Below are 18,386 nucleotides of genomic sequence, written 5' to 3'. Positions count from 1 at the left end.
TTATAAGATTATCTCAGCACAGGAACATTTTTTTAAACACATCCAATGGTGGAAATTATTATTAGTCCAAGATCTATTGATTAAAATGAATTTTGCTCATGGGACAACCCCTTTAAATGGTTAATCTCATCCCCCTTTCTTTTTCTCCTTGCTTCTTATTAAAGTTTTTTCCCTTAAACAATATATGTAAGTATGATCAAATTCCTTTTATTCATCATGCTTTATTTATACAATGTTTTGTTCATGCTAGATGCTCTTTTCTTTTTCTTTAATGACAGACTGTCAGTAACAATTAATAATCATTTAAGACTGCAGAATACTTCTATCAACATTTTTATTATGAAAGTAGTACCTATCAAAATAGGGGGTGAATATCCAAAATTGAATGTTGATATAAATGGAGGAAACAGGTATAAGTTTGGGCAGCACGGTGGCGCAGTGGTTAGCACAGCAGCCTTGCAGCGCTGGAGTCCTGGGCTCCAATCCCACCTTCCAAAGAGTTTGTATGTTCTCTCCGTGTTTGCGTGGGTTTCCTCCGGGCACTCCGGTTTGCTCCCACATTCCAAAGACATACTGATAGGGAATTTAGATTGTGAGCCCCATCGGGGACAGCGATGATAATGTGTGCAAACTGTAAAGCGCTGCGGAATGTTAGCACTATATAAAACTAAAGATTATTATTATTATTATTAACATCTTGTCTGCCTTTTACTTAGGTATAAAGAATGCTGACCAAAGGGAGTTAATGAAAATTGCGTCTGATCCTGCTGAAGAACATGTTATTATTGTTATAGACTATTGGTCTCTCTTTGATATGCTTCCCCGGATTGCAAGAAGAATCTGTTTCATTGCTTCAGAGTCTCCAAGGCCGATCAAACAGATTGTAGAAAGTGAGTCTAATTAGAACTTAATCTATAACGTAAACTGGACAAATAATATCTCACTTGTTTGCCTTTCCCCTGTTTAGCGCCTCACTCTTTCTTTTAAACTATAACAGCCTGTTTAATGGCATGTGAAAGTATTTTTGTAGAACTGTCAAAGGCTATCAGATAAATAAGCTCAAACAGAACCTTATAAAGCCAATAGGAGATTGACACATTGTAGATAATCGTATACTTGTAGACTCCAGAGGAAGCCAGGCTAACATAAAATAATTTAGACTAAAAAAAATCTAAACAGATGATGAAGCAGAGCTTACTATGGGTAGTGAACATTCACTTTATCTAAAATTATTGCATCATCAGTTAATAAGCCAACAGAAAAAATGTTGATTTTTTAATCTCTAAGTATTTGAAAAGGGTTAAATTAACAAACCGACTGTCATACCTGAAATAACCAGACCCCATACAGCCCAAAGGCTCTTAAAATTCAACAACTGAAAAATTAAAAAAAATGCTTTGTACTTGAGACTTGTTTATTATTGGGTTAAGGAAGCAGTACTGTTATTATATACTAGATCGTGGCCCGATTCTAACGCATCGGGTATTCTAGAATATGTATAGTAGTATATAGCACAGCCCACGTAGTATATAGCACAGCCCACGCAGTATATAACACAGCCCATGTAGTATATAACACAGCCCACATAGTATATAACACAGCCACGTAGTATATAACACAGCCCACGCAGTATATAACACAGCCCACGCAGTATATAACACAGCCCACATAGTATATAACACAGCCATGCAGTATATAACACAGCCTCGTAGTATATTGCCCAACCACACAGTATATTGCACAGCCACGTAGTATATAGCACAGCCCACATAGTATATAGCACAGAGACGTAGTATATAACACAGGCCAAGCAGTATATAACACAGGCCATGCAGTAAATAACACAGCACATGCAGTATATAACACAGCCCACGTAGTATATAGCAATGTGGGCACCATATCCCTGTTAAAAAAAAGAATTAAAATAAAAAATAGTTATATACTCACCTTTCCGTCGGCCCCCGGATCCAGGCCAGGCGTTTAGCGATGCTCCTCCCGATGCTCCGGTCCCAAGAATGCATTGGGGCAATAACACGTGATCATGTAGCGGTCTCGCGAGACCACTACATCATCATCTTGCAAGACTGCTACCTGATTTTGAGTCATTGCCGCAATGCATTCTTGGGACCGGAGCGTCGCGAGGAGTGGGAAAGGCACTGGAAGGTGAGAATGTAATGATTTTTTATTTTTTTATTATTTTTAACATTAGATCTTTTTACTATTGATGCTGCATAGGCAGCATCAATAGTAAAAAGTTGGTCACACAGGGTTAATAGCAGCATTAACAGACTGCGTTACACTGCGTTAAGCCGTGGTGTAACGCACTCCGTGTAATGGACTGCTAAAACCCTATGTGGCCGCTGACTGGAGGGGAGTATGGAGTAGGCACTGACTGGAGGGGAGTATGGAGGGGGCACTGACTGGAGGGGATTAGGGAGGGGCCAATTCGCGGCCAGACTGTGCCTGTCGCTGCCAAGCAAAAAAAAAGGAGTTCTATACAAAATTTAAAATGATTATTTTATTGTCATAACTTGTAAAAAAGACATAAATAGTCCAAAGTTTTTTTACAAAAATTACAATCAAAGAAGAAAAAGGAGACCCTAGTACAAAAAACATCCGAGTCACAGGCAATGGAAGTAAAAAGTACCATGGTATGAGTATAAACATAAGTGAGCACCCATACTAGCACATAGAGATGTGGTCAAGGTAATTAATTTAACTGTACCAGTGTCCAAGTGGACATGCATCCACCACATACATAAAAAGCGCCAGTTATGGTGCAGCTATAACACAAATGCATAACAAAGTTCCTTACCCATGGTAGAAGTAGTTGTTGCCTGGAACTCCGAATACTCCCTAACGTGCGTTTCGCGTTGCTTTCTCAAAGTTGCTTTCCCTCTTTGAGAAAGCAACGCGAAACGCGCGTTAGGGGGTATTCGGAGTTCCAGGCAACAACTACTTCTACCATGGGTAAGGAACTTTGTTATGCATTTGTGTTATAGCTGCACCATAACTGGCGCTTTTTATGTATGTGGTGGATGCATGTCCACTTGGACACTGGTACAGTTAAATTAATTACCTTGACCACATCTCTATGTGCTAGTATGGGTGATCACTTATGTTTATACTCATACCATGGTACTTTTTACTTCCATTGCCTGTGACTCGGATGTTTTTTGTACTAGGGTCTCCTTTTTCTTCTTTGATTGTAATTTTTGTAAAAAAACTTTGGACTATTTATGTCTTTTTTACAAGTTATGACAATAAAATAATCATTTTAAATTTTGTATAGAACTCCTTTTTTTTTTGCTTGGTATTAATTCTCCGGAGTATACGTTATTGTCCTTTTATATATACATGGGTAAAGGTAACTATCTGTTTACACCGGCACACTTCGTGTGTGGGATCCATGTTGTTTCTGTGGGTGTGTTTTCTGTGCCTGTCGCTGATTGGTCGCGGCCAGCCGGCCACGACAAATCGGCGACCCGGGATTTCCGCGACAGACAAACAGACAAACAGACGGAAGTTAGAAACAGACGGAAGTACCCCTTAGGCAATTATATATATAGACGGTGCAGTTTTGAGGTTGTTTAAGTTCTGAATAATGACAAATTACACACATACATACGCACACATGCACCTTATCCTGTTTTTGTTGATACAGAATATTTTTTCTTCATTGTTTTATTCTCTTTGAGTAGGACAAATTCTAAATTTTGCTGTGTTTTCTTATGTTTTCTGTATATGTACCCAACTTGCCCTCAAAGTACCCATAAACAATAAATGCCACACTTTGTTATATGCTAGTGGCCAAAAAGTGCACAGATATGGCTACTTAAAAAGAAACATGGAAATATTTAAATTCAGTAACTATATGGTAGTGTTATCCGGTCAGGTTATGGTGGAGTTATCTAGTATCTGTATGATGTTGTTATGTATTCACAGTATGGTCGTGTTCTTCAGTTGCGCTATGATGGTGTTATCCCCTCCAGTCGCTATTGGGGTTGTCCAGTCACAGTATGATGGTGTTATTCGATCACAGTATGGTGGTGTTATCTATTTACTAATATGTTGGCGTTATCCAGTCATGGTATAGTTTTTATCCAGTCACGTGGTGGTGAAATTTAATCAATGTATTGAGGTGTTCTCCAGTCTTGGCATGATGATGTTATTAAGTCATGGTGTTATGTATTCACAGTATGGTAGTGTTATTTATTCACTGGTGGTGTTATCCAGTCATGGTATGGTGGTGTTATTTATTTACTGGTGGTGTTATTTATTCACAGTATGGTGGTGTTATTTATTCACTGGTGGTGTTATCCACTTATGGTATGGTGGTGTTATTTATTCACTGGTGGTGTTATCCAGTCATGGTATGGTGGTGTTATTTATTTACTGGTGGTGTTATCCAGTCATGGTATGGTGGTGTTATTTAGTAACAATATGTTGCTGTTATTTAATCACTTAATGGCAGGGTTATTTAGTCTTTTAGTATTTAAAGAGAACCTGTTAGCATGAAAATGCAGTCCAATCTACATGCATCATGTTATTGAGCAGGAGGAGATTGGAAGATTAAAAAAGGTTTTGTGAGAAAAGAATCAGTATAATTTTTGTTTTCATCATTTAATCCTCTGCTCTTTTTGGGATATTTGTCCCAGTGATTGATAGCATTCTTTGAATAAGTGTGCATAAAGAAATAGCTGTCAGTCACTGATAGGACCGCCCACTGGACCCAAAATCCACAAAAGAGCAGAGGTTTAAATGATGAAAACATGGTTATACTAATTCTTTTCTCACAAAGTCATATATCAATCTTCTTAGCTCAACCTGTCTTATAACATCATGCCTACTGAATGAACTGAATTTTTATGGTGACAAGTTCTCCTTAAAATTGTATTCAATGGTATTTGGGGGCTTAAGGCTACTTATTTTTAGAGATTGTGCATTTTGGTACATTGCACTGGGGCTTATACTTCCCATTATACATGACTCTTTGGGAAGGTGCAGACGAGCATATTTTCTGTCCGGAAAAACATCGGATCACACTTGGACCAATGTTATTCTATTGAGCAGTGAGCATGTCCGATTTTTAACTCGGACAGAGTCTGTCCAAGACAAAAATCACTGAATGCTCAAGTTTGATCCAATATTTTGATCGCATTCGGCCATGCAAGTCATTGAGTCTGTGGAAACCTGCTGTCTGCACTTGGATGACATCTGAGTGCAGACCGATTTCCTCAAACTGACAGAATGGAGAGATTTCTTCCTCCATCTTCTGTTCATCTGAGAGAATCAGATCACACTATGCTCACACTCAGATCAAAGTTTGATCAGCATTTGATCAGTGTCATTTGCATAATGAAACCAATTCTTTCGGATCATTCATCTGCACCTTGCAAATATCACCATGAGCAGACTTTACAATTATCATTTAACATAGTTTAATCATTGATTAAAACTGAATAATTTATCATAACGATTGCTCAAAAAGTGTGATAATTGGAAGTGTTGCAACTTAGTACCTTGGGCAGCATGAGCTGTAAATACTTGCCTGATCTTCAGGAGGGTTATTCAATTGCTCTATTAGGCAGAGCAATGAAACATAACAATATGACATAGTTATCAATCTACATGGCAGGAATTTTGGCAGAATTTGTGCCAAAACACTCTTCCATGACTTACACCATATTTTTTTTGCATGTTTTAGACACTTTTTACAACTTAACTACAAAAATTCGGACTAACATGATTAATAGCCGAATGAAGAGAACCAGAGCATAAGCTAAAATAATTAATTTTTATTAGATAATTTGTTAAAAACATAGAAAATGCAGAATAAATGTAACAAAAGCTGAGTGCTCAAAAAGGGGGGACACTGTGCCGTGCTACTGTCTTGTAAGTCACATGCGATAAAAAGGTTGCATTATAAATCATAGGAGTTGGGTTAATACAAGTTATACATCAAGGTCAGTGACCTCCTAGGAAAAATGCAAGATGTATGAAGATTACTATGCAAAACACAAGCTAAAGTAGCATAAGTAGAGTAAATAAACGTGTTACTGGGGCAGCCATGTGGCGCACAGCCGTGTAGGTAGAGCTCAGTGTCCCTCCTCACCCCAATGTATGTTTCGTGGACTGCTTCTTCTGGGGAAGAGTCACACAGCTGTATAACTGGGAGGAGGATCGCAACAAAATGCTCAGACTGGCCATCAGCTCTCCCGAGCCATTCATGAACGCATGTATTTCTATGCAGCTCTTACACTTGAGTTGAGAGAGCTGACCTCCAGTCCCCATTATAAGGCCGTGTGACTCTTCACCAAATGTTTGTACATTGTATAAATGCTTGTGAGTTTTGTTCACAAAATATTCTTTATTTTTTTCAGGTGAAAAAATTATTGGCCCTCGAGATTTGATAGTAAGTGAACAGAATTACAATTCCATGCGTGTTACTTGGAGCCCAGCAACAGGAGAAGTAACAGGTTACCAGATTGTGTTGAATTCTCTGACATCTTCTGGCCGTCTTAATACATATGACCAAAGACAGGTAAGTAGTGATATAAACGGTCCGATTGACTGACAAAGTCTGATTCTTAGGTCTCGCTCACATGGCTGTATAACACGGCCGAGTGCTAATGGATGTTGAATCGGATAGCACTTGGCCCAACGTTATACTCTGCAGCAGTGCAGGTCTGCGATTATTTTGTCATGTCAATTCGGCATGAGAAAGAAATTGCATCACACTACAAGTGCATCCGAGAATTATAATGCTCTCACCCACTCAAGTCTATGGGTGCTTGCATAACATCAGACTGACATCCGAGTGCAGTCCAATGTACGCGTTCTGAGACAATGGAGAAGATGGAGAAATTAGTTTCTCTGTATTCTCCGCACCTGTGCTGCGATTCAATCGGATCACACTGACATGACACTCGGATCAGATTCTAACAGAGTTTGCTTCTCGTGTCATTAACATAATCAGCCCGATTCTCTCATGACAGAGAACATATGCTCGTCTGACCCTTGCCTTACTCATGAACTTCAGATTCGGGTTGGATTTTGCATCTGGTTTACGAAGACAAAACCTGTAGAATATGCAAAAAAAGTATAAATCTTTCCATTATATTTCCTGTCAGTCTGTCAGTTTTTACCATCAGTGTTTCATCAGCGATTATCACGTATGAAAAATAAATACTTTGCAAAACTTTTCCTATTTATTGCTGAGTTTTTGACACTCGTGAGATGTCTGATTTTCACAGGCCTATAGACGTATGTGGCCAATTATGATGCTTGACTTGGATCAAAAATAGATATGTCACTGAGATTTTTATACGATTTGTAAAAAAATCACTGACGTGAAGAGATCTATAGATTACAATGGATGAGATTGATTAGAAGGCAAACGTAAAAAAAGGACATATGAATGAGACCTTAAAGAGTGACCATGGTTTTTATTTTATTTTTTTCAAAAATCAATAGTATGCGTCAAAATTAAAACCTTTGTAATATATCTTACCTGAAAAAAAACAGCCTTTTTTCTCTTTCTGGACTGATCTTTCAGTCTCGGAACTCTGAATTCACAGGGAAAATCTGTCTTCATTGAATTCTGCTTTTACCCCTGATTTGAGACTGTGAGATCAGTTCAGGAGGTGAAAGAAGCAGATTTCTCTGAGATATATTACAAAGTTGCTTATTTTTATATGTTTTTTTGATTTATGAAATTAAAATTAAAATGACGGTTATTCTTTAAAAAAAAAAATCTGGTTGGTATTTTGCTATTTTTTGTAAAATACTGACCAAATCGTAATGCATAGATAAGACTATTGTGCTACATACAAATTATGTTAGATTGTTGTTAATGGAATTTTGCAAGAAGTTAAAAATTATGTTTAGTTTTGTTTTTGACCTTTTTAGTAATTTTTTAGAGCAAAGAGTACTATATTTTGCAACATATTGGTTTAGTTTTTATTCATATGCATGCATGGCCCAGTGTAAATATGTACTCCCAAGCTTTTTTTAATCTAAATCTGTGTATATGTTCATGTAGTGTAGTTTTTATGTGTTACAGACCTTACCATAACCTTCTCCGAGATTCAGCGCTGTTCTGCTCCTCTTCTCAGTGACGTCACTGCCCTTCAGATTAGATGGTTCACTCTATGCTCTATGTGTGAGCCGGAAATCTATTTTACAATTAAAGCCTAAGAAGCCTTGTTCTGACGCTCTACAGTCATACACTGTAAAAGTCAATGAGGGGTCAAGCATAGCACAGTGTGTTGCGGAGAGTTTGAAGAGCGGTGATGTCACTCAGAAGAGGAGAAGAACAGTGCTGGATCCCACAGAAGGCGATAGTAGATGAGTATATTAATACACTCCCACTACATTACATGCACTTATACACAGGATTTATAAATGAAAAACGTCATGGGAGCGCTGCTTTAAATATACAGCAGCCAATTACATTGTATCAGAAGGAGCAGTACAATTTCCTAACAACTTTAAACTTTAGAAATCTAATATTTGCACCTGACATGATGAAATGTGTTTCTTACTGTGTTTCTTATTAGATTACACTGGACAGTAACAAGCACACGGTGCTGATAACCGATCTGAAGCCGACAACTGAATATTTATTCACAGTCCTTGCCACATATACAAACGTCCTTGGGGAGTCAGCAACCGTTAAAGGGAAGACAAGTATGTGTCCAGCTGGCGGTTTTGTGAACATACATGGTGCAGTGTAAGGTTGTGTGCACACGTTCAGTATTTGCAACAACAATTTCTGCACCAAAACGCTGCAGTTTACAATACCAGCAAAATGAATGAGATTTCTGAAATCTCACTCACAAGCTGCTTATTTTTAACTTGAAGATTTGATTCAGTTTGAAATCTGCAGCACGTCAATTCTTTGAGCGTTTTTGCTGCAGTTTTCACCTATCTAAATGCAAATGCAAAAACCATGTAAAAATGCATAAAAAAGCCATGTATTTTATGCAGAATTTTTCTTGCCAACTGATGCATTTTAGGTGTAGAATTTCTGCTGCAAATAGATGACCTGTGCACTTACCCTATAGGGTATTAAGCCTTAAAGAGAATCTGTCATTTTCAGAACAAAATGTAAACTACTTATACAGCCTATAGGGGACTTAACGCTTAAACCTGCAGTATTCTATGTACTTTTTAGCTGGACAGAAAAATGGTTTTACTTCATTTTATGTAAATGACACAGCTCTTCAGTGCACTATTTGCGTGGCCAAGGGCTTTGTGCACTATTCTGACCCGTCAATCAACATTTTGAGCACCCGCCCTTAGCTTGATTTACAGTGCTTGCTTGTCCCGAGTGAGTTGTGCCTGAATTAAATTCCCAACTCTGCATGTCTGTAAGAAGATGTAAACATTGACCACGTTCCCCCTTAAAGACACGGCTATTGTTATAATGCATTCAAATGTGTAATGTGTTTAGTGATATATGTTATTAGTACTAGACATGTAGTCTGCCCATCAGTAGGGAGTAAATAGGGACAGTTAATGTTTACAGCTGGAACTAGCCCAGAGTGGGTGGGGGGGTTAAAATTGAAGGGACAGAGAAAGTTTCCTATTAGGAAGGCAGATAAGGCCCAACACACAGTAGAAGCAGACCTATGGCCTGATCAGTGAACAGAGTCTCATGAATTGGGTGTCCCTTAAGTGAGAGGAGAGCGAGGTAATGGTTAGTGAGATCCAGAGTAGAGATGGAGGCAAAGTGATAGTTGAAGTGAGTGATTTACCGAAGATGGAATTTGGCTTCGCAAGCTGAAGAGGTAACGGAACAAATCGGGGCAGGGGATATAAGACAAAGAGAGTGTCCCAGGCAGAAGTTCCAATGTGTCAACAAACAGAGAAGCTAAGTAAAGGCCATAGTGACATAAGTAGCTCCCCTAATGGTAAAAGGATGCGGACAAAAAGTGTTAGTAGAAGTGAGTGATTTACCGGAGACGGGATCCGGCTTCACAAGCCGAAGAGGTAACGGTACAAATCAGAGCAGGGAAAGTAGGACAAAGATGGTGCCCCAGTTTGTCAACAAACAAAGAAGGTAAGTAAAGGCCATAGTGGCATAAGTAGCTCCCCTAAGGGGAAAAGGACGTGGAGCCGCAGGTTGAAGTACAGTATAATCCACTGAGTGGATTATAGTGTCGTTATTGGGGACAAGGGAAGCTCCTGAAGCACTGTACTGGGTAGTGGTGAAAACAGAGGAAATAATTGAGTCAAAATCGAGTGAGTTTAGGAAAGGAAAGAGAGAATTTCTGTGAAGCTATTCTGTGTGTTAAGATTAATGTCCATGAAGATCTGCACCTGCTATCTACTGTAAATACCCCTCCCTACATTGATTTTCAGTAAAAGATGGTTTATTTTTGAGTGGTGGTCTCCCTCACTGAACTTTACAACATCCAGTCCTCGTCAACTGAAGTCACCAGCATCATGTGGCCAGCAAGTATGTAGTGCCCCTGTAGACAAAGCCCACACACCCATCCAGGACCCCCATCTTCATGTAGCGTACCAGGGAATGGAAGTCGAGTACCTCACCCACGATTACCATCTCGCTCATGGTTACCACCTCACTTCATGTTAAACGTCCGCATTTATACAACAAGAGCTTAGCAAGTGTGCAGAGAATCTGTGTGACACGTCCTCTAACCCCTGCCTGCAGCATCTACTCGCTACTGTGTGATCCTGTTTGCAAAGAGTGGTTGTATACAGGAGAGAGGGATAAAGGAGCCCCCTCTGACTGACACTCTATGTGAGCTCAGCTCCTGCAGTGCCAGCACAGACATGCAAGGCTGGGATTCAATTCAGGCAGTACTCGCTCTGGACAAGTTGGCTCTTTCAATCAAGCTATGGGGAGGTGCAAGGCATGTTGATTTAGGTCATGCCAAGGCTGCACTTAGGACCCTCATTTACATATTAAATATAATAGGTTTTTGTCCAATTAAGTAATATCTCTACTGCAGGTATGAGTTTTCTTTGGGGAAAAGTCCCCTACCATGTAAATAGTTAAATTATTTGGGAGTTACAGGATCAGGTATTGGCAGACCATGCAGCTGCTATGGGGCCCTGAGACTGTGAGGGCGTGCCCGGTACCAAACGGCATCACCTCCCCTACCTGGCAACTCAATTGGAATGCTATCTGCAATCACAGGATGTTGATAGAATTGAATAGAATGTTAGATCAAGGAGACATCAGATATCTGCTCCACCATTCAGCCTGTGTGTCTCTGTCCTCTGTGTCTGTGATTCCCAGCACAGTAGTTGCAAGGTTGCACAGAGCTAAAGCTTCAGTCCACACACTGCACAGACTGAAGCATCGCATCAGGGAAACAGGGTTAAGTGAGTAGTTTCAGTTTTGTTTGACAATCTGTAGACATGGTAAAAAATTGTTGGGGGTCTTAATATGTTTGGTGAACAGCGAGGCCATCATACTGCATGGTGTACTGTGGGCGCTGTCATTCTGTGTAGGGGTGCTGTAGGGGATCATACTGTGAGAGGGGGGATGTGGGGGAATTATACTTTGTGGGGGGGAAGGTTGAGGGGGCCATCATACTGCATGGGGAGCTGTGGGGGCATCATGCGGTGAGAAGGGTCTGAGAAAGCCATCATACTGTGGACTTTTGTCTATCGGCCCCCATGATATCCATGTAAGCCCGTGAGTAAGATATATATATATATATATATATATATATATATATATATATATATATATATATATATATATATAAACCATCTAAATAAAAAAAATAACTTTTAATCATTAAGCCACTTAAATTTAATGACAACAGTCATTCTTCAATTTATGCAAATACTTTATATATTGAGTAATAACTGTTCCTGGTTTAAGTGGTTTAATGATTAAAAGTTAAAGTATATTCTTTTATTTATTTTATTTACGCATACCTAAAGATTAATTTCTACTTCTCTCTCGTTTAAAGCTCCTGTGCCTCCAGTAACTAATTTCCGAATCATAGAAGAGAGACTTTTTGGCTTAAAGGTGGCCTGGACTCCTCCTTTGGGGAAGCTTGATGGTTACAAAATTTATATTCCAAGATGTAAGTAAAATAACTTGACATACAAGAAATACTCCAATTGTAAAAACATTAATAGCCAAAAGGGCTTACATAACAAACAAGCCTGTAAAAAGGCTACAACTGTCCCATCACACTCATGGACCTTAGTGGATACTAAGAAAAGAAAATTTGGAATCAATTCTATTGGGATATCATATTATCATATCAGCACTCATGGAAGGATTATCATTATTGGGAAATACATTTTGTTTTTTCTTTGCATTCAAACTCTGTTTATTTTATTTGTATATTCAATACATTTTTATAATGCTCAATACAGCGACATGCATTATTATTTTCTAGTCTCCCTGCTTGTGTCCAATTGGGTGATGTCATCTTTCATGCCGATTTCCCCATTTTGGGAGTTCGTTCATTAGGGCCATTAGGCTGCTTTGCTCCACAAGGTAGCCCCCTACGCAAGTCAATCTGCATTCTTGCTCTTTTGTCCAAAATACATGTCTCCATCATGACAATCCAGATTATTACACCTATAAGACAGCAGATGAACTACGTTCTATCTGCTATCAACCATGGTCCTTGTCTAACACAATAGTTAAATAAGGTTCCCCTTCTGTGAGATCATTTTGTGCACAAGCACAGTAATACTATTTAAAATATTGTCCTGTTTGGTCTCTTATCAAGTGAAATTTTCAGTCATAAAAAATGTCTTTATATGTGTATTTTGCGATATACTTACATTGTTTATGCATCCTTGGTTACCATGACTTCTCCACGTCATGTTCTGGCTACCTATACTTCCGGTCATGCGCATTCAATAGATTTCCCCTTGATGCAGTAGAACGCACGCAGATGCTTCCTATTCTTGGGTTACCAAGACAACGTATGTCATTTCCAGTCTTGTGTCTTGCCTGGTTCCATCATTGTGAGTTCCGGCCCCTTAGACCCAGCGGTAATGAATATATCTTGATGAATAAGGTATTTATAGATTATACACCAGTCTCACTTTATGGCCCCTGAGGAAACCAGTTTACTGGCGACACGTGTCGGGCAGGCTCAGTGTCCGTCCACCCCTCTGTGACCTTTTCTCTCCCTAGCTTTATCCTGATTTTGGATATGCATCCATGGTGATGCACATGGCAGGCACATCTGAGGGCAGCAGCAGCACCAATGGACTCACGGTGATTTTATTCACATTATTTTCATTTTTGCAAACATTTATTTGATCATGCCCATTATGAGCTGCCAGTCCGCTAACTATGTACATTCTGTACACATACACCTGGATTTAGATGCTTGTTTTGGACACCTTTCTGTATTTATTACAATTGATGCTTGGTTGATACAATCGCGGCTGCTCATGAGTTAAAAAACATTTCCTAAAATCAGGCAACCTTTCATCATTTTGTATATTACATTTAAATAGTTGATTGTACCAGGATATGGTGTATTGACTATTTATATATATGCACTTTATTTTCTGGGGCAGGTCTATGAGTGTGGTGGGATGGTTGTAGCCTTATTACAGGCTTGTATGTTATGTAATCCTTTTTGGCTTTTTAATGTTTTTAAAACTGGAGTAATTCTTGTATGTCAATAAAGATTCAAATGTTTTATATTTAATATTTTTGAGTGATCCCTGGTATTAGTATGCCTCTGTTTCTCTCTTTGTGTGCTTTCCAGTGTACTTAGCATACTAAAGGTGATCCTTTTCACCAGAGTGGTGCCCCCCGCCCTAGTTCCACTACACAATCGTCACTGTTTTCACTTAGAATTGATATAATTCTCTCTAAAAGCAATCTGTGCATCTGAGACATGATTTTTAGTCATGTCTTCTATGTAGCAGGTTCTTCAATATTAGCTCATCAAGGGTTAGGAGTCCTACTTGTGCTCCAGTTTCTACAGGAGTGCCTTGTTCTGGTATATTAGTATTAGACTTATTGACTAATGTGAAAATTGCCAAATTTCTGAATTTTTTCTTTACAAAAATGGAGATATGGAACACTGTAAAAACAAGAAAGAACCTGATCTAAACAATAAATCATTTTGTGATTACTTCTTCCCTTTAGTACAATGGTGTACATGAGGCTTTAGATTGAATAAACAATGATTAGTACTTCCCTTCTATGCAATTATCAATCTACTTTTTAGCGAACAGACCTGGATTTACCTATGAACAAATCTTAAATGGCGATGTCTCGTCACACACTATCGATAACTTGGAGGAGGAGAAAGAATACACTGTCAGTATATATGCCGTCTATCCTGAAGGACCCAGCCAACCTGTGTCAGCAGTGGGCCGTACATGTAAGCATGCAATATAGCTAGCATTATTGTTTTTTTTATTATCCAAGTCTTAAGACACAATTGTTCACTTATGAATTTTATAATCAAAATCAATTACATTTTTTTACACTACAGCAGTCCAGTTAGGGGTTTATTAAGCACAGACTTTTTAGTTTTCTTTTGCTTACATTTTTATAGTGAAGTTGCTTCCTGTCAAAAGTTTAACACTGCAGAATGTCACAACTGGAACTATTCGAGCACACTGGACTTCAGTTCGAGGAGCAACAGGCTACCGACTTACTTGGTCCTCTACAGGTACTATCACATTGTAGAAATATTTTATTTGCTTAGTTATGGTAGCAAAACAGTTACCTTACATATATATTTAGTATGTAATAGACATTGGCAAAAGGTCACTGATATAACAATGCTATGCAGTACAGGCTATGAAAATGGTTATTCATTTATACATTCTGCCGATTTTGAAAGGATCCTGTGACAATCTAGCTTGATAGGCCATACAATGGAGGACAGTTTTACTGTTTTAGGGATTATATTCTGGCTGAGATACAGCATCTGGCTGGCCATGCTGCCCAAACGCATCAGCTTCCTTATCTCAAACGGAATCTGTCATGTTATATAAAGTAGATATAAAAAGTCTACAAACCCCAGGTTTTTGTCATGTAAAAAAATCATATCAAGAAGAATTATTTGAGAACTTTTTCCACCTTTAATAACACCCATAATCTGTACAATTCAATTGAAAAATTAGCTGAAATCCTTTTGGCTGAAAAAAGAAAAATAAACAACTAAAGTAAAAGAAATAAAACCTTTACGCTAATACTTTGTTGAAGTACCATTTGAATTTATGACAGCATTCAGTCTTTTTGGGTAGGAGTCTATCAGCATGGTACATCTTGAATTGGCAACCTTTGCCCACTTTTCCTTGCAGTACCACTCTAAATCTGTCATTGTGAGGGCATTTCCTGTATACAGCACCCTCTTCAAGTCAGCCTATAGATGTTCAATTGGATTCAGGGCAGGTCTCTGGCTGGGCCATTCCAAAATGTTGGTCTTCTTTTGGTGAAGCCATTCTTTTGTTAATTTGGAAGTATGTATGGGGTCTTTGTTGTGCTGAAAGGTAAAATTCCTCTTCATCTTCAGCTTTTTAGAAAAGGCCTGAATGTTTTGTTGCAAAATTGATTGATAGTTGGAACTGTTCTTAATTCCCTCCATCTTCAATAAAGTCCCATTTTCCACCTGGTGAAAAACAGCCACAAAGCACATGCTTCACTGTATTTATGGTACTCTCTTGATGAAATGTAGTGTTGCTTTTGCACCAAACCTACCTTTTGGAATTATGGCAAAAAAAGATGAACATAACTAATTTTCCCACACGCCTAAGGGTCCTTCCACCACTGCTTGGAAGACTTGACCAGGTGCTGAGCATGACTAGTCTCATTTCTGGCTATGGTCTCAGGCCTTCTCATCTAAGTATATTTTCTCTGATACAGCAGAGCATTTCAGAGAATGATATAGCTGGCTGCAATTGATATGATGTTGCCTGCAGTTTGGGCATCCCAATTAACCTGATAGGCTCCCTTTAAAGGTTTCTTAAATTCTTGTTATTGCTCATTCAAACAAGAGTATTTTCAATTCATATGCAGTGTGTGCCAAAACACTGTTCATGCACAGCAGACATTTTATCTCATTTGATTTTGAAACAAGTTTTTGTTCACTCCCTCTTATATATCTGTGATGCCCCCATGCTTCTTGTGATTCTGTGTACACTGTGGGGGGCATCATAATGTGGTGGGGGAGGGGGATCTGTGGATGAATCATACTGTAGGGTTAGTCTGTGGTGGGCATCATTCTGTATAATGGAGGTTTTGGGGGACATCATATTGTGTGTGGGGGAGTGCACTGTAGGGACTTCATACTATGCATGGTGGGCATTGTGGGGGAATCTTATGGTAGGAGCAATGAAAGAGGTACCATAGTGTGTGTGAACACAAATGGGCTTCACTAGGAGTAATATTTCTGTGTGATTGCACATAAGGGAGGTTGCGTGCCTACGGTACTGGCTTTACAAAAAATAAAAATTGCAATAGCAAGATACATTTCACCACAGTATATATACTTTATTCTGTTTTTCTCGATTGGCAAATATGTGTTAACTGTTTCGCAAACATTTTTAGAAGCCTGAAATCAGTTTGCCTTCCCTTCTGTAAAACTGAATGGTTTCGCTGTTGCTGTATTCCAGACAGCAAGTGACCAGACAGTTTGGATGGCAAATTCTAGGCCAATATCTATAAAATAGTGGCATCCTGCCAATTGTAGAAAATTAGGATTTTGAGAAGGTTGACTCTACATGTTTTTATGTTCTGTTATAATTATTGAGCTATTTGATGTGCATTCAGATATTATATAGCAAGAAGTTTACTTGGCAGAAACAAACTATTAATATATTTTTATCACATAGAGGGATTTGATCAAAATGTCAACTTGGCAGACAGCTACACTCAGTACCTTATTCAAGGACTACATGCTGACACTGAATATACAGTAACCATCAATCCGATCTTCATAGACATAGAAGGCCCTGTTGTTACTGCCAAAGCTCTAACCTGTGAGTATCATTTTTTTCTAAACAGTTATGATACTGCGATAAATTATGGAGCTATGATTCCTCATTTAGTTGTAATTGCAAATTAAATATATATTCTTTTGCTGACCATAATGTTTTTAGTGGCATCAAGCTCTGTTCAAAGTCTGAAAGCGAGTGCAGTGTCCATAAGTGCGGCAGTGATATCATGGAATGCAGTACAGGGTGCTACAGGATACAGACTGGCTTGGGGTCCAACTCCAGGTAAGCCTTAAAGTGAGCCTGCCCAATCCATGGCCAGCATGTATGAGATCCTGGCTCTGTAATCTCAGCCAGATAAGTTTCTCTCTAAAAAGCTTTGACAATTAATAACAGCCGGGGATCAAGCCACGTGCCAAACTAATTGGACAGATGGGTTCCTGTTGGCATCTCCCTGCCTGCCTATATCATATGGTGACTACTGTGCTTTTGAAATTTAGTGATAAACCTAAGCATGTTTTCTGCATTTTCACACATACAGCTCTGGCAAAAATTAAGAGACCACCACATCAAAACCCTGTCATGGGCAGCCCAATCTCCAGACCTGAACCCCATTGAAAACCTCTGGAATGTAATCAAGAGGATGATGGATAGTCACAAGCCATCAAACAAAGAAGAACTGCTTACATTTTTGTGCCAGGAGAAGTGGGAAAGACTGGTGGAAAGTATGCCAAGACGCATGAAAGCTGTGATTAAAAATCATGGTTAATCCGCAAAATATTGATTTCTGAACTCTTCCTGAGTTAAAACAATAGTATTGTTGTTTCTAAATGATTATGAACTTGTTTTCTTTGCATTATTTGAGGTCTGAAAGCACAGTTTTTTTTTCTAATTTTGACCATTTCTCCTTTTTAGAAAAAACAAAACAAAATTTATTGCTTGAAAATTTGGAGACATGTTGTCAATAGTTTATAGAATAAATAAAAAAATTATATTTTACTCAAAAATATACATATAAAGAGAAAAATCAGATAAACTGAACATTTTGCAGTGGTCTCTTAATTTTTGCCAGAGCTTATGCCCAACCACCAGGACAGGCCTATAATGTTTGATTTTTAGGAATCTGATCCTTAACACCCTCACTGATCAGCAGAACGAAGGAGCTGAAGAGTTTTGCAATATTAAAATATACTGAATTGTCTGTGTTGGCTATAAAGTCAGGTAATACCAGTTGTTTAAATTTATCTATATTTTCAGTACAAATGTCTGGTCCTCTTGGAAAAACAAATAATATTGTTTTGGTCAGTTATTACATGAAATGTCTTGTAGTAGAAGATAGGAAAAAGAAGTAGCAATATGTCTTGTAGTAAAAATATCTTTGTACTGTGTATGCAATGCATGCAAGAAATGTATTCACTTTTGGCATACATGCATACAGAATTCTTTTGAGGCAGTCAAGTTTTCAA

General features: G+C 38.5%; 1 protein-coding gene across 1 annotated transcript in view; it reads left to right on the top strand.

Moving 5' to 3' along the window:
• The window catches only part of LOC143774986 (uncharacterized), an 862,433-nt gene that overhangs the window by 148,591 nt on the left and 695,456 nt on the right, over positions 1–18,386 (top strand). Inside the window, exons 6-13 of the mRNA XM_077262800.1 lie at positions 717–890; positions 6,384–6,544; positions 8,562–8,691; positions 11,958–12,074; positions 14,202–14,357; positions 14,535–14,651; positions 16,819–16,965; positions 17,086–17,205. Coding sequence (XP_077118915.1) covers positions 717–890; positions 6,384–6,544; positions 8,562–8,691; positions 11,958–12,074; positions 14,202–14,357; positions 14,535–14,651; positions 16,819–16,965; positions 17,086–17,205 — 1,122 coding nt within the window. The remainder of the gene's footprint in view (positions 1–716; positions 891–6,383; positions 6,545–8,561; positions 8,692–11,957; positions 12,075–14,201; positions 14,358–14,534; positions 14,652–16,818; positions 16,966–17,085; positions 17,206–18,386) is intronic.

The sequence above is a fragment of the Ranitomeya variabilis genome, chromosome 5, assembly GCF_051348905.1.
Source record: "Ranitomeya variabilis isolate aRanVar5 chromosome 5, aRanVar5.hap1, whole genome shotgun sequence".
NCBI classification, from domain to species: domain Eukaryota; kingdom Metazoa; phylum Chordata; class Amphibia; order Anura; family Dendrobatidae; genus Ranitomeya; species Ranitomeya variabilis.
Note: the sequence above shows the minus strand (reverse complement) of the source record. Positions and strands in the feature narration are given on the sequence as shown.